At 43.3% G+C, this 27442-nt stretch overlaps 3 protein-coding genes across 6 annotated transcripts; 1 reads left to right on the top strand and 2 right to left on the bottom strand.

Annotated features, from left to right (window-relative positions):
- Positions 1 to 9308: 9308 nt before the first annotated feature.
- Positions 9309 to 12948, bottom strand: RB195_008409 (uncharacterized protein; the record flags this gene model as incomplete). Of its 2 annotated transcripts, none has more annotated exons than XM_064194884.1 (6): positions 9309 to 9394; positions 10686 to 10760; positions 11680 to 11831; positions 12116 to 12213; positions 12693 to 12784; positions 12921 to 12948. In XM_064194884.1, 6 exons carry the CDS (start codon positions 12946 to 12948, stop codon positions 9309 to 9311), a joined length of 531 nt encoding a protein of 176 aa, XP_064046029.1. The 2 variants fall into 2 exon arrangements, with proteins under 2 accessions (XP_064046029.1, XP_064046030.1); XM_064194885.1 differs by having other exon boundaries at positions 11683 to 11831.
- A 1756-nt stretch (positions 12949 to 14704) lies between these two features.
- On the bottom strand, positions 14705 to 19835 carry RB195_008408 (uncharacterized protein; the record flags this gene model as incomplete). Of its 2 annotated transcripts, XM_064194883.1 has the most annotated exons (9): positions 14705 to 14788; positions 14856 to 15011; positions 15950 to 16185; positions 16251 to 16392; positions 17364 to 17445; positions 18100 to 18221; positions 18502 to 18568; positions 18639 to 18674; positions 19726 to 19835. In XM_064194883.1, 9 exons carry the CDS (start codon positions 19833 to 19835, stop codon positions 14705 to 14707), a joined length of 1035 nt encoding a protein of 344 aa, XP_064046027.1. The 2 variants fall into 2 exon arrangements, with proteins under 2 accessions (XP_064046027.1, XP_064046028.1); XM_064194882.1 differs by lacking the exons at positions 18639 to 18674; positions 19726 to 19835 and adding an exon at positions 19278 to 19333.
- Positions 19836 to 20892: 1057 nt separating this feature from the next.
- RB195_008407 (uncharacterized protein) lies at positions 20893 to 27068 on the top strand (the record flags this gene model as incomplete). 2 transcript variants are annotated; one of them, XM_064194880.1, is made up of 14 exons in its annotated part: positions 20893 to 20916; positions 20972 to 21157; positions 21545 to 21670; positions 22199 to 22336; positions 22788 to 22907; positions 22975 to 23100; positions 24826 to 24885; positions 25098 to 25208; positions 25316 to 25387; positions 25467 to 25562; positions 25643 to 25717; positions 25786 to 25858; positions 26743 to 26921; positions 26985 to 27068. In XM_064194880.1, 14 exons carry the CDS (start codon positions 20893 to 20895, stop codon positions 27066 to 27068), a joined length of 1470 nt encoding a protein of 489 aa, XP_064046025.1. The 2 variants fall into 2 exon arrangements, with proteins under 2 accessions (XP_064046025.1, XP_064046026.1); XM_064194881.1 differs by lacking the exon at positions 25316 to 25387 and having other exon boundaries at positions 20911 to 20916.
- Between the last annotated feature and the right edge of the window lie 374 nt (positions 27069 to 27442).

Below are 27442 nucleotides of genomic sequence, written 5' to 3'. Positions count from 1 at the left end.
AATGGACGGAGCCAGTGCGAGATCAAGAAAGTTAGCCCGGGCACCTTCAAAGGCTCACACACCGCGGATGTGTGCGCGATTGCGTCAGGCGTTGACATCCACTCATAAGGTAAGAGGTAAATAAGTAAACAAGTATTAAGCATTAGTGGGGCAGTGGTGTGCTACTCATTATCCTCATAAAAAAAAAGATCTGCGAGACATGGATGGGACCCAGCAAGATGACAGAATACAGGAGGGAGAATCACATTCATTATCCTCATAAAAAGCGTGCTACTCATTATCCTCATAAAAAATAGATCTACCGAGACATGGATGGGACCCAGAAATATGGCAGAATACAGGGGAAAGAATCACACTCAACACAATTAATAAAAAGTTTAAGTGGCAGGAGTTCATGCGATAAAAGAACGCAGGTGTCAGTTAGGTACAGACCTGCTGCGGCGCGGTGCTATTAGGAGAATAATACTGGTGTTTTGTCTGCATCCGCACAGAAAGACGCGTTCAATCCTATCGTAAGTGATTCTAATGGGTGCAGTTCGAAAAGATGTCCAAAATCTGGGTTGAGAAACGAGAAAAAAAAGAAACGCAAACGCAAGAGGATTCCCATATACAATTACGTATAATTGAAAGATCCGTTGACCGTGTGGGTGGAAACAGAAACAAACATATGGTTGACGCGGACGAGAATAATTCAAAGCTATCAATGCCTCACGTCCGTCCAGTCCCCCCCCCCCCCCCCCCAACACTAGTACGTTCCGATGGTGTCAACTCACCATTTTACCGTTGTTCTTATGCTTCCGAATGAGTCATGGTGGTTGAGGTAGCGTGTACGAGAGGATATTGTTGTCGGAGAGTGTAGAACTAGTTAGTGTACATATGCTGAATGAAAATGTTGGCATTTCTATACATTTCCACCTTTTTTTTCCCCGGTGAAACATTCGGGGAATAAGTCGACAGTCGAACTTTACCGGATTTCTTTGTCATCTGTAAATACCTCGGGCTTATTATATTGTAACTAATGTCAACATTTATGGTAGCTTTCTGTGACTACGAAATTGTAGGAAAACTGGTCCCCATACATGCGGAGCTGGTACTTGCACCTTATGGATGTGAAAAAGAAGATGTATGGTTGTGATCTATTTCCCGGAACTGCTCTTTGATACGGTTTATGGCCGTGAAGAAGAAAACGTACGCAAGAAAATGTACTTAAAATAAAAAATTATTTCAAAAACTTAAAGATAAAAGTTAAAAGAATGAAAACGTATTTATGATAACTCGTGCACGGTCGATCTAGAAAAAAATCGATAAATAATCGTGCCGAGTCTTGCAGCATTCTCTGCCCAATCCCAACACATTGCGCTTGTATTTGTATGGAATTGCACACATTCCTCCTTGGATTCTTTACGAGCCACGCTCACAGTGCAATTACAAGAAGAAGGGTGGAAAAGAAAAGGAAAAGGACCAGTTCTCGTGTAAATATTACAAGCGGTTGATTCCAGAAGAAAAGTAGAAAAAGTTACCGAAGATTTACGCGATTAAAGAAATCATATTAGCGATTCCGCCGCAATTTTTTAACGGTATGTTGACCTACTTGGGCTCGAAACGAATTTTGCTATTGCCAAAGTGTAAACGCATGCTGGTACTAAACAATAACGACCTCAGCAGACTAGTTTTCCAGATAGGACCGCTTTTTAGGATCAAAGGAAGTGTCATGTTAAAGGCATCAACCCACGAATCCGAGGTGGCACGGATTTCAGGTGGAGTATTCGTATACGGGATCGTAGACTATTGAGAGGGGGGACGATTCCGTCCATTTCTTACATGTCGCAAAAAAACGGCCCGGAAGATGCGGCGCGTGCACACGGCTGGCGCGCTCCAATCGAACTCCTTGTAAAAAATGGCGCCCCGGAACGCTCGAAGCCGTATGTTCCGGCCGTTTTCTACGGTAATAATAAGAAACGAACGGAATCATCCCTCTATCTATAATCTACGATCCCGTATACGAATACTCCATCTGAAATCTGCACCACCTCAGATTCGTGCAGTGATGCCTTTAAGTCATACTGGAATGGTTCAGAACAGTATCTGCTCCTGATAATTCTGATCTTTGTCGAATGTCGGACCTCATGCGAAAATTTAGTTAAGCTAAAAAATTTGGCTGAGCTCAATCTCACGACTGTCACACATTTCAGCTCGTGTTAAAGTGCAATGTGCATTTCCGGTAGTTAAAGGTTCCATACCATGAAATTGACGATTTTTTTAAAATCTCTCCACGAGACGACGATGTTAGGAGTGTAGATTACGACTATGAGACCACTCCCAATTCCCCCTTAATCGCCTTGAAAAAGAGGTCAGGGAAACAGCCTTTCCGTACGTTTTTTCCTACGAAGCGCCACCTTCCTATACGTGTCGGCTCATTCGGCAATCCGCACGTTGTTTTGCTTGAGCAGACCGCTGGAGAAACCTCACTGATCATTCAGCGAGTCTCGGTAAATCCTTGAATCTATTCATACAGAGTCAAAATAGTTGCAGCAAATCAAGCAGAGTTTCATCGATGCACGAACCAGTAAGGATCCATAACTAAGAAACAGTTTAGTTGTTCTCCTATGTAACGTTGATTTTGTTGGGAAATAGGTTTTGCCACACTGCCGGTGAATTATTTCATAGATGAAGATGACAATAACTAGTGGAATTCATCAATGGCGGCTCTCCAGTGATGAAAATCTCCCTCATACGGCGGTCCACGTGAAACTGATAGCGGTAATTTATGCTTTCTCTCCGAAAAAGAACCGCTTTAATGGATCGCCGCGTGTGGTTTCTGAATAACAATGCTAGTACAGTTCAGAAATCAAGCGGATAACATTCTGGACTGATTATTCGTTCTCGAAAGTTCGTAAGCGTTTGATTCGTTCAATTATTAGTTGCAGTGCCATAACTCCAGTCCCATCACACACTTCCTTCTCCTTCTCTGGTCAGGGCCGCGCGAACGCAGCCCCACACGCAAAAATTTAGCTGTTGGCTAACCTCAACTCGAGGCTGCCACACGGGTCAGCCCTTGCTAAAGTGCAATGCATGGGCCTCACCATGGGGGTCCCGCCTTCTTGATCGCGAGATCCCCCCAGCCAGGTAAGTTTATGAGCCATCGCCATCCACGAGGTCCTTCGATAACGTACCGCACTCCTCGTCGCCCGCGTCAGAGCGTCGGTCTCATTTGCGGAGACGCAGACGTAGCGTTGGCGAACAGATGGCAAAACGCAAGCAACGCTATTAGCATAATTAGTAATAAACTGGTCAACTAACGACAGAAGGATAGAAAGATAAAGTGTCTGGCGTTAATCAATCCGCTTGGGATCTCCCAAAGCGTTCACTTCAATTCAGAATCGTTTCTTTGGCAAAGGCGACCTGAATTAAACTTCATAAACACATTTAGAATTTAGAAAGGCATAAAATGAGCTTGGTATAAATTCTGAATCAACCATCCTAAGCGAATTGATTAACGCCAGACACTTCACTCTTTTATCCTTCTTCCACTAATTAACCTGTGTACTACTGTATTAAATTAGTAGCCGTTGCTTGCGTTTTGCCATCTGTTCGCCAACGCTACGTCTGCGTCTCCGCAAATGAGACTGACGCTCTGGTGCGGGCATCGAGGAGTGCGGTGCGTTCTCGGAGGACCTCGCGGATGGCGCCGGCTCATAAACTTACCTGGCTGGGGGGATCTCGCGATCAAGAAGGCGGGACCCCCATGGTGAGGCCCATGCATTGCACTTTAGCAAGGGCTGACCCGTGTGGCAGCCTCGAGTTGAGGTTAGCCAACAGCTAAATTTTTGCGTGTGGGGCTGCGTTCGCGCGGCCCTGACAAGAGAAGGAAGTGACTTCATCGGAAAATGATGTTACTGATGCTTCAACGGAGTGTCGTTTTACATACCGCATAGCACCGGTTTCAGATTTGACGTAAAGAATTGAATTGAAGTAAATCGAAGACGATAACTTACTACAGTAGGCAGATCCTCAGAAATTTAAAGGCAGCATACCACGAATCTGGGGTGGTACGGATTTCAAGTGGAGTATCCGTATACGGGGTCGTAGATTATGGAGACCGGGGTGGTTCCGCCCATCTCTCCCTGAATCACCGCAAGCAGCCGCCCCTGAATGCTGTTTTGCATGATGCCTTCTCTTGCAGCGCGCCACCCACGCACACGTAGCGTCCCTTACTGCCTATCGGATCGGAGCAGTCCGAATGGATTTTCGACGAATCGCAGGGCGGAGGCGGCGCAAAGGGTGGAGCAATAGCAATAGATGGCGTCGTACAAAAGATCATTCTGGAGGCGGCCGTTTGTAGAGATGGAAGGAGAAATGAGCGGAACTACCCTCGTCTCCATAATCTACGACACCATATACAGATAAAGGATAAAGGGTCTGGCGTTAATCAATCCGCTTGGGATGCGCCCCCACGTTCACTTCAATTCAGAATCGTTTGAGGTTCACGAACGTGTATCTGGCCTATACAATGACTTGCGGGGGGCAGCCGATGATCAAGTCAGTGTTTTTATCCTCCCAGACAAGTCTGGTACCAATTTATCGACCCCGGAGAGATGAAGGGCTTGGTGAGCACTGGGGCGGATTCGAACCTCCGATCGATCGTGCAGGTAGCGGAACCTCTAACCGACTGCACTACACCCGCCCCTACCATATACGGATGCTCCACCTGAAATCCGCACCACCTCAGATTCGTGGTATGCTGCCTTTAATGCTCCCAATAACCGTATAGTCACATCAACAGGAATTATGGATTCACTAGCTGAATAAATTCTAATAAATTGAGGAAAATAGATTATAGACAATTATGGAGCATACGATTTGGAATAGTGAATCCTACAGGGAACTAACAGTGAGAGGCAAGTAATCATGTATCCCTGAGGATAGGGATCGACAAATCCTGGCACCGTTAATTTCTTGCTACTAACACCATTCCGGAGGAAGGCGGGGAAGCATTACAATGCCGGATTCATGAAAGTTGAATCAAATTGACTATAATTTCTTCGAAATAAAAATTACAATCAGTTAATATGGCCACCAGTTTCGTAAAACGATGTGAATTCTATCACTCTGCTAATGATTGCAAGCGCGAATCCTTATGGGACCCGAGGGAGCGGATCCAACGGTGGTAGCGGAGTTAAAGACAACGTTCGGGAAAATTTGGAGTCGTTAAGCTCTTTCCAAGCGAGAGAGCTTTGAGAATGAGAATTTGCTAGTATCGCGCACAAAAAAAAAAAACACTAAACACCTCCTAGTGATTCGAATATCAGATGTATAAAGAGGATCAGATTGATCAGTTCACCCGATCATAAAACACCTGAACGAGTGATGAAATCCGCGCTAGGTGTTTTCATTTAGTCAGTCTTTTGAGTGTAAAGAGTTGTCTCGTCGGGGATAAATTTATCAGTTCTAACCCATACAATCGAGGGTTCGTAGGAGATACCGCATGGTAGGAGTGAACAAAAAAAAAAATGGCAAAGAAATTTTGGTTTCAAAATATTAAATTTAAATAAAATTTTATTTTCCACAAAAAACTAGACGCTAACTGTCGCATGACTATTAAAAACAAGCTGAGAATGAGGTAAAGAATAGAATTTTGCGCGCGAACAAATTATAAGGAGGGAAAGAAAAAATTGGGGAAAAAATTCGTGCATAGCTGTGTAACAATGAAAAACATTTCCAAAAAAATAAATGAGAGATACGCTCTCTTTGTCCTCCTTTGAAAATACAAGTCTGCTATTTAACTACTTATGTACTTCCAATTCATCTATGGTAGATCCAGAAGAAAAATTTAGGGTTCAAATTAAATGTCAATACCTCAGATGTCTACACCTACACCGTAACCGCGGGAAACGTGTGCTTGTGACTGAAATCTTTTGATCATTTGAAGTCCGAAAGAAAAAATAAAGGGACAAATGTGTGGAAAAGTTTGGTATTTGATGGATTTTGGTGTATTTACAGAATCAGTGGATGTTTGCTGATGTTGGAGCGTTGTTATCGATTGGCAATGAACGCATTTCAACCGTTGGTCAACAGAGCATCACGAATTAAAACACGTAAATAAATACATCTCGACAGTAAATAAAACTAATAAAATCTCAGTAACAGTAAACAAAAAAAGGTAAAAGTAGAGTAGTAAGTAGTAGAAGAAAAAGTAAAGGTAAAGCCCAGTAAAGTTACAGTACCTCCAATGTTATGATGAGTCGGACTGTCCCATCGTGTCCATAGGGAACGTCAGTATTCCTGAAGTATTTCCTTGTAACGTACGATGACCAGAGAGATACCGTACCCGAAGTGAAGAGGATTCTGAAGTACTCGACAGGGAATCGGCAGGGAGCTGCGGACGATTTCATCAGCGACCACAAGGCAGACCATTGAATTGAGGTCACATGCTACCAGACACAGGATTGCTAGAGTGTGAGATCACGTGCTGCTTCGCAATAACATTGCATGTAGGTCCCGCAACGAACGAGAGCCAATGGGAGTGATTTTGCGTAACAGTTTTTCGAGGTCTTCCCTTTTGTTTAAAAAGGGAATGGCATTGACAGTAATGTTCAGTTAATGCTCAGATTCTCTTCTCGAGCAGCACGAGACCATAAAATTTTGAGCACATCTATTCCTTAATAGTCCCACTTCCGAGTCTGCAATTAAGAAAAATCACTATGAATGTGAAGAATCCAAAAGAGTGAATAGTTTCTATTGATTTGCTCGAGTTGTAATTAAGATAGCTATTGATATTTATTTGTAGCTGATGTTCCGGCGTCATCGCCTCCGTCAGACCCTGGAAAACCGAAGCCATAACCGATTAATCCTCTTAAACTCCTCATAACCCCTCAAAAAGCATTTAAACTATTCGTATACTCGATGAATGACACGTCAATTGGTGCTTATCTCAGGAAGTGAGACTGATAACGTAGCGGACCGGCCCGTACCACAGCTATGTATGATCCACAAGGATTTTTATTAAAGGGATCACCCCACGAATCTGAGATGGTACGGATTTCAAGTGGAGTTTTCGTATACGGGATCGTAGATTAAAAAGAGGGGGGGGGGGATTCTGTCCATTTCTCCCTAATTACCGTAGGAAACGGCAAAAAAAAGATACGGCTTCGAACGCTCTGGCGCGCTCTTTTCTACAACGGGTTCGATTGGAGCGCGCCAGCCCTCTGCGGCGCCGCATCTTTCGTGCCGTCTTTTTTACCGCAATTAGGAAGAAATGGACGGAATCACCTCCTTCTCCGTAATCTACTATTCCTTATAAAAATACTCCACCTAAAATCCGCACCACCTCAGATTCGTGGTATGCTGCCTTTAAACTTCCTATTAATTGTGTTGAATGTGATTCTCCCCCCTGTATTCTGTCATCTTGCTGGGTCCCATCCATGTCTCGCAGATCTTTTTTTTATGAGGATAATGAGTAGCACACCACTGCCCCACTAATGCTTAATACTTGTTTACTTATTTATCTCTTACCTTATGAGTGGATGTCAACGCCTGACGCAATCGCGCACACATCCGCGGTGTGTGAGCCTTTGAAGGTGCCCGGGCTAACTTTCTTGATCTCGCACTGGATCCATTCATTCGTCGTTCCTCCATATTCTACGGTAATTCACGTCTCGTCTGAATTTGCTCTCGACGCCGATGGTCCTCAGTCCTCCCACTCGACCATATCCGGAAGTTCAGTGTGGGGAAACGATGAGTTGTTGCCAGAAAATCCATGGTCGAGAGATTTGATCTATCAGATTATGGATTTTAGCGGTTTGCTGGAGGACTTCTTTTGCTCATCACCTTATAACAGTGCAAGTTACGTAGCTCGTACGTGACCAGGTACCTAATCCTACTAATCTCATGTTTTCATCCAACTGTACTTGGGAATCCACATGCAAGTTTATAAAAGTTATTGGATTGGTTTTGTTTTTGTTTGTTTTGTTTCTTTTATCTTACCACTTTATTCTGTTAGTTTTTCGTGGTGTTCTGCCGTTTTTTTTTTTTAAATTCTTGATTGATTCTTCCTTCTAATTACTAGTGACGTGCTTTTGTTAAAGTCTTAGAGAGTTATCTTTAAGTTGTTGTTAGTTAGTATTAATCACAAAATTTTTCACTCTTCCAGGCTCCAGTGACCTCTCTATGGCACTAACTGCTAATCGCTCTCGTTCATCTCCCGAATTTCTTTCGCTAAGTGCAAAACTTGGTGACGTACTCCCAGCTAAAGTATGGATAAGCAGTGTTGTTTCTCTTTAGTGTACACTTTTCGCTTTTCTGCACTTGATGGTAGATTTCGTGCGACTCATAAGTTATTTCGAAGAAAATGTACGCTTTGAAGACAGCTCCGTGGATGCGTCATTCCTAAGCGTTCGTGGTGTAATGGTTAGCATGGATGCCTTCCAAGCATTCGACGGGGGTTCGATTCCCCCCGAACGCAGTCGTTTTGGGTCTTCTGAAATGAACGAGTGGATCTTCTGAAATGAAAGAAATGGACGGAATCACCCTTCTCTCCATAATCTACTATGCCGTATACGAATACTCCACCTGAAATCCGTACCACCTCAGATTCGTGGGGTGATGCCTTTAAGGACACTGCAGGACACACTTATTCCCGTGGAAAAAGTAGAAATGGATGGAAATGCCAACATTTTCACTCGCATATGTACAGCTAGTTCTACTCCCTCTCGTGTAGTCCCATGAACCGAAATCCGTAGAGGACCTGACCTGACATCTGTGGTTAGTTCGTGTGTAATCGCAATACACTCGCCATTTCTGTTCATTTTTGGAACTTGGGCAGTTATCTAAAACCTCACAGCATAGGATCCTATCTTCTACCTCTATATCAGAGTTAAAGTGGATGTAGAAAGGCTTTACAGATGAGGAACGATCAATTCAAATCAATATCAAAGCAATATCAAGCAAATCGATCACTCGCATCGTACATATATAGCCAATTTCAGAACCACATGACCCCCGTCCAGCATCCCCTCCTTGTCGAGCGTCTGCGGCGCGTTGCGCGAAGCACACTGTCGGCTGCAACGTAGAAAGGTCTCGAGTGAGAGTTCGAAAATCCCGCATAAGCTCGAAAACAAACGCAAAACAGGTGCTTCTGACCCGACTTATAATCCCAAGTTCCCAACTCGATGGTACATGGATTCGTAAGAAGAAATTACATTTTATTGGCTCTTCTACTGTGTAGTCGATCACGAAATAATGAAGTTGACAGTACGATTGTGTAGTGTTACGAATTAGATACACAATTAGGTATGGGTTGTGAAGAGTTATTAGAGTGGGACATTGTAGAAGCCTTCATCATCCTCTTCATCCATAAGAACAGCAGTCAACACTTCCTCGTCGAGAATGTTGATGCCTGAATTGGAAGCAATAATTAGCTGAAGGTAGCGGTACAGAATTGACTGTGTTGGGAACTATCCACGAATGTGTGGGGATGGAGGTGTAGTTCACGAATTTGAATGCGGTCACGTTCAATCCCTTTGGTACTGCAGAAAAAGGTGTGTGTGGAACACCTGCACCGCAATACCAATGCAACGATGCAACTTATTACGGGTAGTAGACGGAGCGCAAGCCGCAATGCGTCCACAATTGAGCGAGGGGGCAGCTATAAGATGGGATCATATAAGGCTGCTCCACACACCTTTTTCTCGGTCGGCAAGAGAAATTGACCGTGATCAAGCTTACACTCTTTTTTTCGATACTTGCAAATTTGCGAGCTCTCGTCGTTTGGAAAGAGCTTAACGACTCAAAATTTTCCCCAACTTTGTCTTTAAAGGTATCACTCAACGAATCTGAGGTGGTGCAGATTTCAGGTGGAGTATTCTTATAAGAGATAGTAGATTATGGATAGGAGGGTGATTCCGTCCATTTCTTCCTAACTGCCGTAAAAAACGGCCCGGAAGATACGGCTTCGTTCATTCTGGCGCACTATTTCCTGCAAGGAGTTCGACTGGGGCGCGCCAGCTTTGTGCGGCGCCGCATATTCCGGGCCGTTTTTCACGGCAATTAGGAAGAAATGGACGGAATCACCCTCCTATCCATAATCTACTATCTCTTATAAGAATACTCCACCTGAAATCTGCACCACCTCAGATTCGTGGGGTGATGGCTTTAAGGTCACCCATTCCCTTAAACGTCTTCGAAGAAGAAATTTGTTAGTATTGAAAACATCCAGTTTTTATAAGCGGATTTTATAAGTGAAGGAGAATAAAGAAAGGTGAAGAGTTCCGCTGAGCAGGTGTCTACGGTGGAGTCACTGTAATCAGACATACAGTAGGGTCAAAACGACATGAAGCCCGGTGCAGATCCGTAAGGGGTTGCGCTCGAAGCTATGCGTTGGAACGTAGCGGTTAGGATCGAATGAGGACCCATGCTAGCACCTCTCATCGCTGCAGTTCGCAGTGGTCCCACCACGACTCTGACCGCTACGCTCCACCGCGCCGCTTCCAGCGCAATCGCACCGTGCTTTATGTTGTTTTGACCCGATTATACGATCATGGGACTCAACGCAGACAGAATGTTCCCGATCGAACTGTATACGTAATAAAGGAAGAGTGCATTACATTAAACTTTCTCTTACTAATTCTTGATTTCTTTTGAATTTTCTTCTGATCAGATATACTTTCAAACGAGCAAATAAAATGTACCTGGACAGCCCATAATGTTTCCGTCGCCGTTTCTTCCAACTATGTCATGGAGTTCACTGAGTTCTACCGCCAAATCTGAAATCAAATTAGTGTTATTCTTCGACTCTAAGCAAATACACATGCAACTGGAAGCAAAAGTGTTCTCTTCTAAAGTGGAGAAAAAAAAAATCACCTTTTTTCACTTAGTATTATTCTATTCAGTATTTATTTATTATTTGTTTTTATCCGCTTTTTACTCTCTTTTTTTTAACTGGAATGATCCCAGTTAAAAAAGAGAGTAAAAAGCGGATAAAAAGATAAGATAAAGTCCATCAGAGAGTGACGAAGACGTGAATACCGCAAAATAAAAAGACATAGAGGCAGTGAACACCACAAATATGACCTGGTGAAGGAATCTGCGGGAAAGGCTAGAGATGAAGTTGTAGATTGCAGGATCAGTGGTGATTCCACTCACCTCTAACTAATCGTCCTAAAAACGGCGTGGGAACCGGTTTAGTTCCTACGAGGAACCTTAGAACGTTCCTCTATGTATACGTTGTGGTCCCCTCAGCAACCTCTTCGTAGATTTCACTTCAATAGGCAGTCGAGGAGAACTCACTGGCCTTGGACCGCTGCGCAGCTGGATGCGGCGCGTGTACAACGGTGGGGCGTTGCAACTGAAATCGTCGTGAAAAACGGAGTCTTCACGCCGTTTTTTTTCCTACGATTAGGGAGAGATGAGCGGAACCGCCTTTGATCCTGCAAGCTACGACTCTCTATAGAGTTTGTCCATCGGAAATCCATACCACGTCAGATTCGAGGGATGATGCCTTCAAACTAAATTGGATATTTATGTTGATGATTCCTCCAAGACATCAGTTTTTGACCTACTGTATTCTTATCTGTTCATCCCACAATGATTTAAAGAGTTCCCTTGGAACCACCAATGAATGTCCACTATTAATTAGATCACGATAATGGATTTATTTATTTGTTGGGGAAATTTTCAACTTACCACCTTGAGCACATTCAATTGATTTTATCGGAGTGAATTGAGGTTCTTCGACGGGCTTCGGCACCGTTGCGCCGGCTCCAAGTTCTTTTTGCTTAGCTTTTTGCACTTTCTCTAACGATGCAAAGTCAGGCATATCGCGAACGCAAGAGAGTCTGAAGGAAGTCACTATTTCCAATAAAACCAGGTAGTTTTGAGTTGATCTCATTTTTGTTCGCAGTCTTACTTAACACAATTCTTTTTTCTACGTAGTAGAAATAATAATTTATTAGTAGAAATAATTTATTTTTTAAAACTATTTCTGCAAGTTTCAGTTTGTGCAGAAATTTTCTCCCTCATCGTAAAATGTGTGGTCATCACGTTTCAAGCATCCTTTACAAATGCTTCAAAAATTAGAAAAATTTCACTTTCAATAACTACAGTGACCTTATTGTTGTACCTGGATGTTGAACGCATCATAAGCGGTTCCACTTCCTCAATCACCGTCTGCACAGGACGACCTGATAGCATAGCATCTCGTTGTCGATTCTTCAGTTCCTATAGAATTCCCTTTAAAGATTCCACCTACTCCAGAATTAGTGGTTAACTAATTACTACTAATTAAAGGCATCACCCCGCGAATCTGGAGTGGTAGGGGCTTCTGGCGGAGTATTCATATACGGGATCGTAGTTGAAGGAGAAGTGGATGATTCCGTCCATTTCTTTCTAATTGGCGTAAAAACCTCCCAGAAGATACGGATTCGAGCGTTCCGGCGCACTATTTCCTACAAGGAGTTTGATTGGAGCGCGCATCTTCCAGGCCGTTTTTTTACGGCAATTAGGAAGAAATGGACGGAATCACCCTCCTCTCCAGAATCTACTACCCCTTATAAGAATACTCCACTGAAATCTGCACCACCTCAGATTCGTGAGGTGATGCCTTTAAATATACACCATAAGTGTGGAGTTTTAGTGAGAGCCAGTGTATCAAGCAGCTCCGGATGTACTACCACTGTACGAATGGATGTATTTCATACTTGTCTTCTTTCCACATGCACTTTCTCCCGATTCTTGTCAGCGCCACATGTAATAATGATACAGGAAAGCATGAAAATATAGAAGAGCAGATCTGAAAAAGAAAAACAGAAAATCTCTAATAAATCGAAGAGAACGATGAAGAATAGCAGACACGCAAGACGTCGGAAGAGTTGATTGGGGAAAAGCTGTGAGCGCGATTCGTTAGATTTAAACAAAAAAGCACTTACACATTATCAATGAAAGAATCACAAGCATCCCATCAGTTTTCTGTTAAAAACCGTTTACGTCCGACTGAAAGTAGAAATGAACCTACAGCAGCGAAAACGGCAAACCGATAACATCAAATCAAAAATTACGATATTTAGCACGTGATAAAAACGGATAAAGTCACTGGCGTTTCAATCCGCTTGGGATGCGCCAACGCATTTTACTGTAATTCGTAATCGCTGAGGTTTTGGAATGCGTATTGGCCTCCAACAATAAATTGAGGGGGCCAGCCCATGTGTCAAGTCAGTGTTTTTATCCTCCCAGACAAGTCTGGTAATAATTTATCGGTCCATGAAGGATGAAACTCCTGGTTGGCACTAGGGCGGTTTCGAACCGTCGACCGTGCGACTATAGCGGACCTCTTGCCGACTGCGCTACACTCGCCTAACACTTTACGTTATTGGCATCTAACAACTAAGTAATTGGTTGACTGGTTTGAAAATAACGTTCGTTCTTCTGCGAAAATCGCTGCGTACACTCGGCGTCGAAAATGCAGCAACGTAGTGACGCATTACGTCCTCGGCGCAAAGTGGACGCAAAGCCGCCCCCCACAGGACACGACAAGCTCCTCAGAGCTCATTTTTCTTTGAGTTTTTGATAATTTCGTTCTTTTTTATATCAGATCGCATGAGTAGAATTGCATGATCTTAAAATCTTAGGGAATTTTTCCCACTAGTTTTTTTTCTTTTGGCTTGGTCGACTCTAGGATTTTAGTTCGTAGAGATTGGCTGCGTTTCTTCGTATAATTGGGCGTAATTGAAAAAAAAAATCCCTACTAATGGAGGTCTTTGGAAAGGGGCTATGACAGCAGAAATATTTTTAAAAAATTAACAAAAAAGTGTTTTCCTAAGTTCAGCTGGTCATGCAAACCATACGAAAAGGTGAGTTACTGAGGTCTAACCTTCACGAATTGAAATCTTAAAAGTTAGGGGGACCAAGATTATTGATATACTGTAAGTTCCAAGCGTTCTCTCCATGTGAAACTTCCGAATAATGTTGCTGTTTATGGAAGAAGTGAATAAAAAGGAACTGAAAAAAGTGATTTAAAAAAAGCTGGTCGTACGCTCGAAAATAGGTGTTTAAGGGAAATATTTTCTGTATTTTTGACCTCTTAGAAAAAAGTGTTCACTTTCAAAGATTTCCACACTTCCTGAGAGTATTATGTAGACAAAATCCCCTCCTCTCCCCTAGTAAACTACCACGAAAAATGTCATCTATTATTAAGTGCATTTTAATCTCAATCGATTAATTGATCTGAATTTGATTTTAATTGATTTTTAGTGACTAGTTTTAGTTGATTACTTTTTAATTAGTTAATTAATTGGCCCTTACAATTATTCTAAAGGATATATGAGATATGTTAGGTTATAGGGATAATTATTCTGTAATTTCGACCACTCTGACCACCATACCTTTCATAATTCCTCGTAACTGTGTAGTTCTCCGCGTTTCCATGGCCAGAAGAGCATCTGGGATTATTTTCTGCGTCTCCATGAACGACTGGATCACGCCTACGTAGAGACATGTTTGGTAGATCCACAGGACACATAATTTCCTGCTGGGTGAGAGAGTGCGCAGGTTGGCGCACGCGTCGCGGTTCCTTGCGTAAACATAAGTATTTGCAATTAGATGCTACGATGACCCATTCAAACAATTTATTACACTTAGTTACTCATAAATCAAGTGTCTAAAGATTAATCTTTATGTCTGTCTTAGTTTCGTATGCACTATTCCAGATTTGTCGTCATCCTACACTAATATAAGCCACAACTTTCGCTGATCGTCCATCATCCTCCAATTTTATTGATCCTTCTACATTCAAAGGTTCCTGCAAGAATAAATCTCTGAAATATTCTAAAAATGCAAAATTCTATTCTTATACAAAAAAGGATCACCTTAGCTTCTATTCGAGAATCAGATGGAAGTGCTGTGTAGGTGAATTTCGATTTATTCGGTTGTTCTATGTATGATTCTATATCGCAAGGTTCTAACGAAGAAACATCACGATCTGTTACGTCATCTCGTGGCTCGCCAACTTCGCGTACTGCTGGCTTAACGGATTTGATTACGGTGGCTGTAAGTTCAAGTTCGATGAAAACTGATAATTTTTGAACATAATTTAAATAGAAAATCAAAATGTCGAGACTTCTAGAAACTCTGAATATGCAGAGAGTTTTCAGTTCTAGGCTAGAAGAGCAGAGAAAGTTTCAATATGCCTCTGTTGCGATCACTTCCAGCCACCTTTCTTCTGGATATGTAACCCAAACAGGTTCTGATGATCATTTGTATTCGCATAAACTGTTAAAGGCAGCGAATCCCACGAATCTGATGTGGTGAAGGAAACTGTGGGAAAAGCTAGAAATGAAGCTGTATATTGCGGGATCAAGGGTGGTTCCGTTCATTTCTCCCTAATCGTCCTAAAAAAAAACAGCGTGGGAACCACTTCAGTTCCTACGAGAAACGTTAGAACGCTCCTCTATGCATACGTTCTGATCCCCTCAGCAACCTATTCATAGGTTTCACTTGAATAGGCAGTCAAGGTGAACTAACTGGCCTTCGACCGCTGCGCAGCTGGATGCGGCGCGTGTACAGCGGTGGCGCGTTGCAACTGAAATCGTCGTGAAAAACGGAGTCTTCATGCCGTTTTTTTTTCTACGATTAGGGAGAGATGAGGTGAACCGCCTTTGATCCTGCAAGCTACGACCCTCTATAGAGTTTGTCCATCGGAAATCCATACCACGACCGCTGCGCAGCTGGTTGCGGCGGCGCGTGTACAAGGGAAGTGCGTTGCAACTGATATCGTCGTGAAAAGTCTTTCACCCAGCTTTTTTCACTACGATTAGGGAAAGATGAGCGGAAACACCCCTGATTCCGCAATCTACGACCCCGTATACAGTTTGTCCATCGGAAATCCATACCACCTCAGATTCGTGGGCTTATGCCTTCGGGAAATCTATATAAGAAAGTAATTGCTAACTCGGAATCTTACCATTTCTTCAAGGCTTGGTTTTCTAATCTCCTGCAAGCTCAAACTTTTCTGCTTTTCGCCCATCTCAAGTGCCGGCGATGGTTCCGTGGACGGCGGCACTTTTGGCACGGATCTCTTTGGGCTGCTCTTACGAACACGATCATAGATCCATTCACGTACGGCATACATTTCACCGGTTGGTAGTTGACGAATTTCAGCTTTAAATGGAAGTGGCGGCGCAACTTTGGTCATACGTTCTAAAACTTGAGGACTGATAGAGGAGTTATGATGGTGAGACTCTCTCTTCGCATTCAACTCATACCCGTTACGCCGCTGGTGCCACCTGGTCGTTTCAATCCTTGTTCCATTTTTTTACGCTTACGTTCTTCTTGTTCGCGGAATAATCTGCGCATTTCACGCCTTTCTTTTTGTTTTGCTTTCTCTACTTGACGTAGAACTTCGATCTAAAAAAATCGATATCTATGCAGTGCGTATGTTCAGTATGAGATGGACCGCTATACTCTTGTCGCTGTAGTGACGTCATTTTCTGAAGGCAGGGACTGTGGCCGGGTTGATCGACATAACTGCCCGCCTACAATCAATACCTATCGAAAATGGCATGACGCCCACTGTCGTCAACGTCGAGGTATAGCAGCAGCATTTTACATTTGTTTTAATTTTGAAAAAAAAATTATTTAATTTTGTCTTGTATACGTTCAATAATAAATAATTCACCTACATTACTCTATTTATTTATTTATTTATTTATTACGCTCAATTACGCTATAATTATTATTACATTTATTACGCTTAGGCTAGTTAGGAATAGTTGGAAATTTTGTTCAGTTTATTACCATGGATTCCTGAGCTAGGTGAACATGCGCGGGAAAAATCTGCAAATGCACAAAAAGTTCGTGGACTAGGTCTATAGGTCTAAGCTGATCGATAACGTGCGCATAAGAAAACATTGCGCGCGAATTATTGATTAGCGCAGGGACAAACAACATTATTTAGGACTTTTACGACTTCAGTAATGATTTCCTAACGACTGCAATGAAAATTCGGCAAACCATCTGTGACGTGAATCAATCTCTCAGGGCTTCGCTTCCGAATCTTCACTTTTTTATCACTCTACTTCTTCAAACTAAATCCTAGAGATTGGTTTCCGATTGATACACTGAACGAAGCTCATCCATGCGTTTGCAATCCTTGATTCAGTGAAATTTTCCTTTATTAGTAGAAAATCCCAACAAATTTTGTACATCAAGCCTCTATAGCTCAGTGGCAGAGCGTCTGTCTCGTAAACAGAAGGTCTGCGGTTCAATCCCGCATGGAGGCAATCTCTTTTGAAAAGAGATCACTTGTATACAACTAATATTTCAATACCTGTTTTCCATTTGTTTACGAGTAACACTTCTATGAATTACATGCTTACCTCTTTGTCTCTAATTCGTTGTTCGTGCCCACCAGGATAGAAATTTCCAGGTTTGTCCACTTGTATCACTGCTATTGCTTCCCTGAACTGCTACCGATCAATGACAGTGATGTAGTGAAAGTGATTCATACGGATAGCAAGCCATGGATAAGGTACTGTAATTCCTATCAGTGAATTGCAAAAAAGTGTTTTTACAGGAGCAGTTTTAAAGGCAGCATTTCACGAATCTGAGGTGGTGCGGATTTCAGGTGGAGTATCCGTATACGGGGTCGTAGATTATGGAGACGGAGGTGGTTCCGCTCATCTCTCCCTGCACCACTGTAAACAGTCGCCTCCAGAATGCTGTTTCGTACGACGCCATCCATTGCAACGCTCCATCCCTTGCGCCGCCTCCGCCCTGCGATTCGTCGAAAATCAATTCGCACTGCCCCGATAGGCAGTAAGGAACGCTAGGGGAACGCGTGCAAGGGTGGCGCGCTGCAATGGAAGGCATTGTACAAAACAGGATTCAGGGGCCGGCTGCTTGCAGTGATTCAGGGAGAGATCAGCGGAACCGCCCCGGTCTCCATAATCTACGACCCCGTCTACGGATACTCCACCTGAAATTCGTACCACCCCAGATTCGTGGTATGCTGCCTGCCTGCAGACTAGCTAACAATATCCAGAACAAAACAAGTTTTCACGAAACTACAAGCGTACTTGGAAGAAAATTGCTCGAAAGATTGCTGAGACTTACTGTTCATGTGAAGCTTCGTTCGAGAGGTCATGCGGTTGAAATGAGACCGTAATCGATAATCGAACATCTTGCGGATGATTAACAAATCTGTGTATCGTTTTACATACAACATCTTTTATAAGCTGAAATATTAGATGTTCAGGCAACGTCGGTCAGTGCGGCTGCGGTGGGCGGGGCGTGTGGATAAGCCACGCCTATTCGCCTGCGATTGGCTCAAGACAACATGAAGCTCGTTGAAATTGCGTAAACGTCTGCGCTCAAATTGGTACGGTGAAGCGTAGCGGCTAGGATCGCGGTGGGACCATCGCGAACTACAGCGATGAGTGGTGCTACAGGCAAGGGTCGCCTTTGAGTCGAGTTTCAGATCGTTTTGACCCGAGAAAAACAAAAATTTGTACTTACAGCTGTGTTATGACATTGAAACTCCTTTTCGAGTATGAATTCAGGAAACTTTGAAGTGTTGTTAGCCCTAAAAATGTACAGAGATCCCTATCGTCACCCTGTAGTTCCCAAAATCTGATTAGAAAGGACTAACTGACATTTCCTCATAAGAAATGCTCAACCAGCCAGTTATCCTAAACAGTAAAAAATTGAACCATACTACATGTCTCAGATGATAAGAATTCAGTAAACAAACTCTAATAAACACAATAATATGATGTCATTTAGCGGTCAAACAACAGTCGGTGATGAACGTGTTCAACTTTGCTGACGCGTCGCGTCCGCCGCCAGCGATGGCGATCGATGCAGTCAGACGAAGTTCGAGTCAACGCAGACGATCACTCCGGGGCTGTAGCTGCTACAGCATGCTGTACATGCTGTAGCTTCGTTCAAAGTATCAATAGAAAACGACGTTGCACGCAACACACACAAACAACCATCATTGTTTGGAAAACTAATGCATTATTTCTTCTAAGCACTACCCTTACTATTCCAGAAATGCAAAAGACAATATCTGGTCCTATACAGTTAATCTAAGTTGCTTTCTTGTCGAACTTTCCTAAACTTTTCCTAATATGCCCCACCTTTGTGGATGAATTGAACCAGTTGATTTAATTCCATGGTTCAGTAGATATAGTTGTAGGTGTTCACGCTAATTAGAGCTAATTGTAGAGAACAAAATCCCTACACATAAATGAAATATTCTATCAACGATGCTGACACGTATTTAAACAAACCAGGATTTCGAAGAGAATTGCACTATGAACTCTATTAGTAAAAGAATTGCCTCCATGCGGGATTGAACCGCAGACCTTCTGTTTACGAGACAGACGCTCTGCCACTGAGCTATAGAGGCGCGATGATCGACGGCTCATGAAAATTTATAGCAATGAAGAAAAATCTTCGCCGAACCATGATTTTCGAACGCCGAGAGTTGTCGATAACTTCCATTCTTTATACCTAATGGTAATCGTATGACGAAGTTTCAATGATTTGAGCCTTCAAGTTGTACTCCTCCGTCCTCGCAGTGGGCGTGCTTCATGTCTTCTTTCTGTTCATTCGCAGTCCTATTCTCTTCCCTTCTTCGTTCAATTCGTTGAGCATCGTTTCTGCTTCATTGGTACTGCTCGAAAAGAGAACGATGTCGTCGGCAAAACAAAGATTCAAGAGGAATCTTTCATCAACATGTATGCCTCTTTCTTCCCAAGAAGTGATTGCATTATCCATTGCAATGCGGCCGTGAACAGCTTCGGCGAAATACTTTCGCCTTGTCGTACACCCTTTCCGATGGGCATGGTGAGGAGACGGTGGAAAAGCTGTATTCTAGTGATGCATCGATAGTAGCAATTGAGTTATGTCCTCACATACGACGCGTTCACACCTTGACCGAGCAATGCTGACAGTATTGCATTCGTTACTACGCTGCGTCCTAGATAATTGCGTGAGGATGATCATACTTTCTACAAGACGCTGAGCAGGGATGTCGGAGGATAGTTCCGAAGATCCTCTCGGTCACCTTTCTTATGAATAAGAACGGTTCAAGAGGTTTTCGACTCGTCTGGGAAGATAGGACGTCATGCGTCATGTAGTCCTCTATAATTACATGAAGCGGATGGCCACCAGCCCACAGAAACTCTGCTGTTATAAATTCAAGTGCGGGGCTGTGCCAACTTTCATGCTCTTGATAGCGACTCGTACTTCCAAAGGGAGAACTTCCTGGTGGAACTTCATCAGTGGAGATGATCGGAATTGACACGAACGTCGACGAGTCGACGAACGGAAAAGGTTCGAGTAAAACCTCTCTGTAAAAATATTCATCTCACTACGAACCCCAATCCATATGCATCAAAGATCTACTTTGCGAGATTTTGCTGAGAAGATGGTGAATCTTAGCAGCGTTTAGTCTTAGCTAGGCTTCTCGATTCCGAGAATTGAGTTATCAGATGTGTCAAACTCCTTCTCAGCCTAGGAGACCTTGCCGTTCCTCCGCTGCTCATCGCAGTTCGACGCCCAGAGTCACCTCTACGCCACAGAAGTGGTAAACCGTTGTGGAGGTTTCGAGATATAATAGAGAATATGTGATTTCAATTCAAAACCGGAAGAACATATGAGTGTCGCTCCAGGAGCAGTGATAAATTTTTTGGTTCGCAGTCAATCATCCAATGAAGTCGGACATCTTGAAGTTAAAAATTACAGTCACAACCGCTATGGCTGTCACTTAATGAATTACGGTAGAGATGTGGTACGTTTGTTGATGTTTACCACACTCCAGAATGTTTACGAGACAAGTCGCGTTGATCACAATCGTAGTGTGCCTTATTGCCTCTCTGTAACGACTTCTACTCGGCCGCAATGGCGGAATTTACTAGAATGGATGTAAGTAGTGTCATAAAGCATGTGATAGAGTACTGTATCAAAGACGATGTTTCAGTCGTCACCAAGCTGTGAATCACCGTCCAGTGAACCAATGTTAGATGGTGAACAACAGATACTACTCGAATTACTTGAGGAGAACACAACACAATATGCTAAAGCAGCTAGTGCGCTGTACTTCAGACGCATTTTCACAACCGATTTGCCCAGTGAAGCACGTGATCCGAGCAAATACGCTCGATTGGTATGTTCAGTGAATCAAGTGACCGTTCCAGATGTCATACAGAGGAAGAGCAGCAACCAGCCAATCACAATGCGCCGCTCTGATAGCCCGCCTCCTCTAAAGCGCTGCTACATCACTACAGATAGACTGGGGATTCATATATGTCCACGTACATCATGTGATATGATAATGATAAGATTATAATGGTCTATCGTTGTGTATCTGCCGCCGCTGTCGACAACGGCAAACATTGGCGATGGGGAGCGAGAGTTGGTGGTGGTGCTGCGGCTGCGACAGCGGGTCTGCTAACAATCAATACTTATCGATGGCACTCGCTTGTCGGTATCGCCAGCGACGGTGAAGTATAGGTGGTGTATATATGGGATAATCGTATGACGTTGATTTCAGGTAGAACTCCTTCTACGTATCATATCCAATGATACGCATCCAGCAGAGACAAGAGTCAACGCGGCTTGGGCTATCACCAATATGGCATGCATGTCTGATAAAGTCAATCATCTGATTGTCGACAAGGTATATCTCGCAGTTAACTAGCAGCTTAAACGCAGCATATCACGAAATCGACCCCGGGGAAAACGAAGAATTAGGGTAATCGCTAATGGAAAGGAGCGTAGTCCTGTTCAATCCCCTAGTTGTCCTGAAACCGCTGGCATGGGAACCGCTTTAGTTTCTACGACGTACTTTAGAATGTGCTACTTTGCACACGCTTCCGCCTCCTCAGCAGCCTATTCACTGGTTCTATTTGAATAACCTAGTGAGGAGACCTCATTGATTCTTGACCGCTCGCTTGTAGACGCGACGCGTGCGCAAGGGTGGCGCGTCCCAACGGATTTCGGAAGAAAGGACGCCGTCTTTGACAGCGTCTTTCAAGACGATTAGGGAAAGATGTGCTGGGAAACGATGAAAACATGGGAAGCACTCATTTCCGTTACCTGCAACCCAAACTCTACGTTTTCTGTGGAGTTCCCTTAGTACGTCGATTTCGTGATAGGCTCTCTTTAACTAGCAGCCTAACAGAACCTATTCTTGCACGAGTTTTAGGGAGGAATTGAAACACTAATGAGTGGCGTCATTGCTGGTACCGGCGAATTCCGTATCCAATGTATATGGGCCTTGGGGAACATAGCTGCTGATTGCGGTAACTGCAAGGAAAAGTGCCGCAATACCGGACTCATTACAGTACGTAGCCGATTTATCTTATTAGCTTATGTACTAAGGACAAGTCCACTCAGTTCCAACAAATTTATCGATTGCTGTCCTGGAAACAGTACATACTACATAAAAACTGCTGCTAAATTGTATCCCAAAATCCGTCTCCGACAGACTAGTCCGCCGCAAACCGTCGGAATGCTTAGGAGTGGGCAGAATTAAGCCTTGATCCACGCTGGGTCATTATAACCGTTAAGAATCCATTCAAGCGATACTTTCTTCCTAATGTGATACAAACCGTTAGATGTGTTCGGAAAATAAATCGATTAAGATGCTCGAAAACTGGACGAGTTGTCTCAGAATTGGCGCTGGGGGCGGGAAGTTGTTCGAATGAACCAGTCAGCACCATTCTTCCCCGCCTCTTTTTTCTTCACAATGCTGAGTACGTCAAGAGAAGCGTCGGTATAATATATATTTACAGGTACTAGCCAGACTACTCTCTCAAAAAGTTCACACCGATTTGCCTGACCTAAAGAATATCGTATGGTGCGTGATGAACGTCCTACGCGGCGGAATTCGCAATGGGACCGTACCAATTACGGTCAGTGAAACTTCGAAAAATCGAAAGCTGTCGATTGCGACAGATCAAATCCAGACCAGTTTTCCAGACAATACAAATGTTGGTCTCGTCGCTGTTTGCACTTTCAAGGAAGTATGCAGTTTGGACGGAATTAGCGAAGGATTGCCTATGGACGCTCGCGTCAATTGCCGACGATATGCATCAGGGAACACAGGTAGAGTGTAGAGAAGTTGAGTGATGATTGTATCGTGTGTGATCGACTCAACATAAATCCTCTATAGAAAGAGAGAAGTAGAAATACGTTCCACACCAGGTCTGAAAAAGTGCTGTTAGAGACTTGCCATCCGATAAATTCTTGAAATTTTAACTAGCAGTGAGCCGAGTTCACTTATTTCAATTTGCGTGAACCTCTGGTGTGATTATTGCAATGGTGAAAGAACACTATATGTTAGTACTAAAGTCGAGACAAAACGACCTGATGTTTGGTGCAGTTGCGGTGGCGGCGGTTGCGCTCAAAGTGGTACTGTGTGACTCTTATTCATCTCTGCAGTAATGCTGATTTGAGCAAGCGCGAGTCCTAACTCGAGCGCAGCCGCTTGCGCTATCGTACCAGAATTCAAGTAGTTTTGGACCGCATGTGAAACACGCATTGGCTTTTCCCGACTTGGAAATTTTCCCCATAAAATATCATCGATGAAAATGTGACCAAAACGAAACACCCCCAAATAGGAGGTATAATCGGGTCAAAACGACACAAAGCACGTTTAAGTCACTTAAAGGCAGCATACTATAAATCTGATATGGATTTCTTATGGAAAGTTTCTCTAAGGGGTTACAGATTGCGGAAAACCACCTGATTCCACCAATCTCTCCGTGATGGTTCTTAGAAACGGCGTGGGAATCGCTCTAGCTCTTATGAGGTGCGTTAGAACGCGCCTCTACGTACACATTCCGTTCACCTCAGCGGTCTATTTATTAGTTTAATTTGAATCGACTGGTGAAGAAAACTTATTAATCCTCGATGGTTTGCTCGTTGACGTAGCGACGTGGCGCGTACACAAGAATATCGCGCTGCAATGCAAGCTGTCGTAAAAAGGCGGCTTCCGGGACTACAGAGCAGCAACTGCGGAAAGATGCGCGGAACCACCTGGTTTTCCGCAATCTACGACCCTGTATAGGAGCTTTCCATAGGAAATCAATACCACGTCAGATCCATGGTATGCTGCCTTCAAACGGCTGCGCTCGAGGCGATGTGGTGGGGCATAACGAGTTAGAATGTAGGAGGACCTTCACTTACTTAGATACTTAGATTGCCCGTCTTCACTGGACGTCCAGTACCAGTATCGCTTCCACTCGTTTCGTTCCCTCCGCCATTGTCATCCAAGATGTTCTCAAGTCACATGAGTGACGTTGACGAATTCGGAGCTGCGAAGACCGGCTAGGAGGTTGTGTGCGCTATAGGAACCAAGTCATAGTCTGGCCGACACGAAGCACGGTGCAGTTGCATAGGCGGATGCACTTGATGCGGCGCGACGGAGAGAGCGGTTGGAATCGTCTGTCAAAATTTCAAATTTGTGGATGATGGGTGTCATTGAGCCTACTGGTGAAGTTGTCAGCGTTGTAAATTATCCGTTTAGTGACAGGTATTGCTTTCCGTACTCATGTTTACTTAAGCAACAGCGGCGCATCCGTAACAACCTTCGCATTTTCTCTACCTAACATACACTTTTCACGTACTTTGCCCTGCCTGAATCCCAGAAGGATTTGCGCAGATTTGGGCTTGCGTGATGTTGGTTTTTTGGAAGGTTTCAATACAAATCTGATAAGCCACGAGTTATATGAACCACTCTTGAGTGGCAGAAGTTCCGGAGTTTCTCTAGTCGTTGATAGCACTTAATTTATGGATTTTTCGAAGAAGTACATCAAAATCTCGTTTCAGATCGACGTTGTGTTGAATGAACCTGATCTGATAGACACAGCGTTCGAAATCCTTGATTCGGTAAAGACTCTTCTTTGTTGGCAGAAAATCTAATAACCTAAATTGCCACCTGCCTCTATAGCTCAGTGGCAGAGCGTCTGTCTCGTAAGCAGAAGGTCTGCGGTTCAATCCCGCATGGAGGCAATGTTTTCAACATACTCACTCTAAATTTGAACTAGTTCTTGCAATTCCTTAGCACTTCAAGATCCATAGTTGATTCCACTGTTTTGCAGCAGTTCAGCGATCTCCATCACGGTGCTTTACGGATTCTCGGGAACATAATCACCGGGAATGATGTGCAGACGGCAGCAGTTGTATCTCATCCACGATTCTATGATATATTGGTCAGTTTTTGAAGTAGTTTTCGTGCTTGGTAGGTCTCGAGAAGAAAATGCCAGACTACAAGAAGCGTGCCTATTCTTGGCACGTGCTTGTTTTCGAGATATTTTAGTCCGTACGAACAATAAAAGCCCACTGGTTCATCTCGAAATTTCGTTCTCCTTCTGAAAGTGCCAAGAAAACTGTATGCTACTGTATACTTTGAATAGGATTACGATAGCAGACAGGTAGTCTTCTGCCAATGTCAATGCTAACAGTTACAGTACCGCTCAATGTCATATCAATCGCGTCCCGATGTGCGTAGAGAAGCTGCGTGGATGTGTTCCAACATAGCTGCAAGCAGTCAGGATCATATGGATGTGTGTACACGTTATTCTCGTTATCGATTGATAAGTTCCACCGCAACCAGACGATCGATAACTCATAGATCTTGTTGCAGTTGTTGTTTCTGGATTGGAGCATCTTCGAAATGTTACTGGAAGGAGTCAGGTCATCGGAGAAGAAACTCAAGAAGGTAAGCATGTTTGGAAACCAATCAATAATGAGGTTTTCGTCGAAAGCCGCTATCATCTGATTACCTAGGAATGCATGTGGACAATTGTAAACTTACTTACTGGAGCAAATGAAGAAAAAGTGCGACTAATGGTAGCGTCTGGTGGGAATATGATCTAATTTTAACGAGTACTAATAGTCCGAATAGCGTGAGCCTACAGTAATCGCGCCCATAGTCCAGTAATAGAGGTTTCAAATTATTTCGAAGAAACATCGTAACAAGTCCTCACCGCGGTTATCCCTCTACAACACTAGCTGCAGCGTAAGAGATACGATCCTGTGATATATGTATTCGGGTCAAAACGACATGAAACACGGTGCCTTTGCGTACGCGCTCGAAACGGCGTGGTGGAGGCAGCAGTTGGAACAGTTGTAAGTTGTAAGCAGTTGAAAGAGGTGGGACCATCATAAACTGCAGCCATAGTTGGTGGCAGCAAGTATCCCAGTACGCTCCTAACCGCTACACTCCACCGCACCGCCTCGAGAGAAGCCGTGTACGCGATTGCGTGCGTGCATCATGTCGTTCTGACCCTACTATAATTGACTACTTTAGATCCTTTGTGAGGTTTTTACATTACAAATCCCCTAATCATGGCCTATGCTAAACGATTATGTAAACTTTATTGATCAATGTGATAAGCTAGAAAGGGAACAGATAAGACGTAATCTCATGATGAGATCGTTGATCATCATCGTCACATGATTGAACCGCAACGCAGCCGCGACGTACCCGCGCACATGTGTTGCGCAGCTTGTTTTCTGCCTAGGAATCTATGGTAGATTCCAAAAAGAACTTTTCAGAAAAAAAAACCACAGAGGATTTCAGAGTAATAAATGAAAAACCAGATATCTAAGCAAAGATTCATAACCACACGCCCGCAATTAGTCGCATATTTAGAAAATCGTGACACGTTGCGCGTCATTGGTCACACAAGTCATACCATGAATCTTTTTTTTCTTTGTAGGCATGTATACACGTATTTTCAGGAGTCTTTTATCTTTTCCCAATACTTCTATCGACGTCCGACCTTCGACTAACTGAACGAACACTTCACGCTTTACGCAGTTTGCTGCCATTTTACCCGGAGCATGCCACGCTCGTTAAAGATTCGAATATGTTATCATTAGTGAAGACGAGATTTATTGAAACCGATCAGCATATACAGGTCTGTGTATTATTTGAGTTCCCCATGAATTTGCGAAGTAAAATAGTATCTTGGATATTTTAGGAACTCAAAAATGAAATCGAATCCTTCATCAACTCTCGATCAGTGCCGCTGATTCCGTCGTGCACATTCACATTCGTCAATTAACACTACTACATGAAAGTTGTCTCAAAAATAATTGTAGGTAATGTAGCTTAGGTGGAATAGATGGTGGATAAACCGATAAATAGGTTTCCATACTGTGTTTGCACCGAATTATAATAACAGTACTTATAGTGCACACTCTATGCACTCTTTTCCCGTGGAATCAGCAGCCAGAAGCCGGAAAGAAACAGCTCTGAATTAAATCCAAAACAGAATTTATGAATAATAATTAAATGATAATAATTAGGCGGATGGACAGCTAACTGATGGAAAAGTAGTAGCTATTTGCAACGTATGACAAAAAATAAAAACGACAAAGTAGTAATTCTAAAACTCATTTTTAAGATACCCTACGCTTTCTTTTATAAATAATTGTA

Source organism: Necator americanus, chromosome III (genome assembly GCF_031761385.1).
Source record: "Necator americanus strain Aroian chromosome III, whole genome shotgun sequence".
NCBI lineage: Eukaryota > Metazoa > Nematoda > Chromadorea > Rhabditida > Ancylostomatidae > Necator > Necator americanus.
Note: the sequence above shows the minus strand (reverse complement) of the source record. Positions and strands in the feature narration are given on the sequence as shown.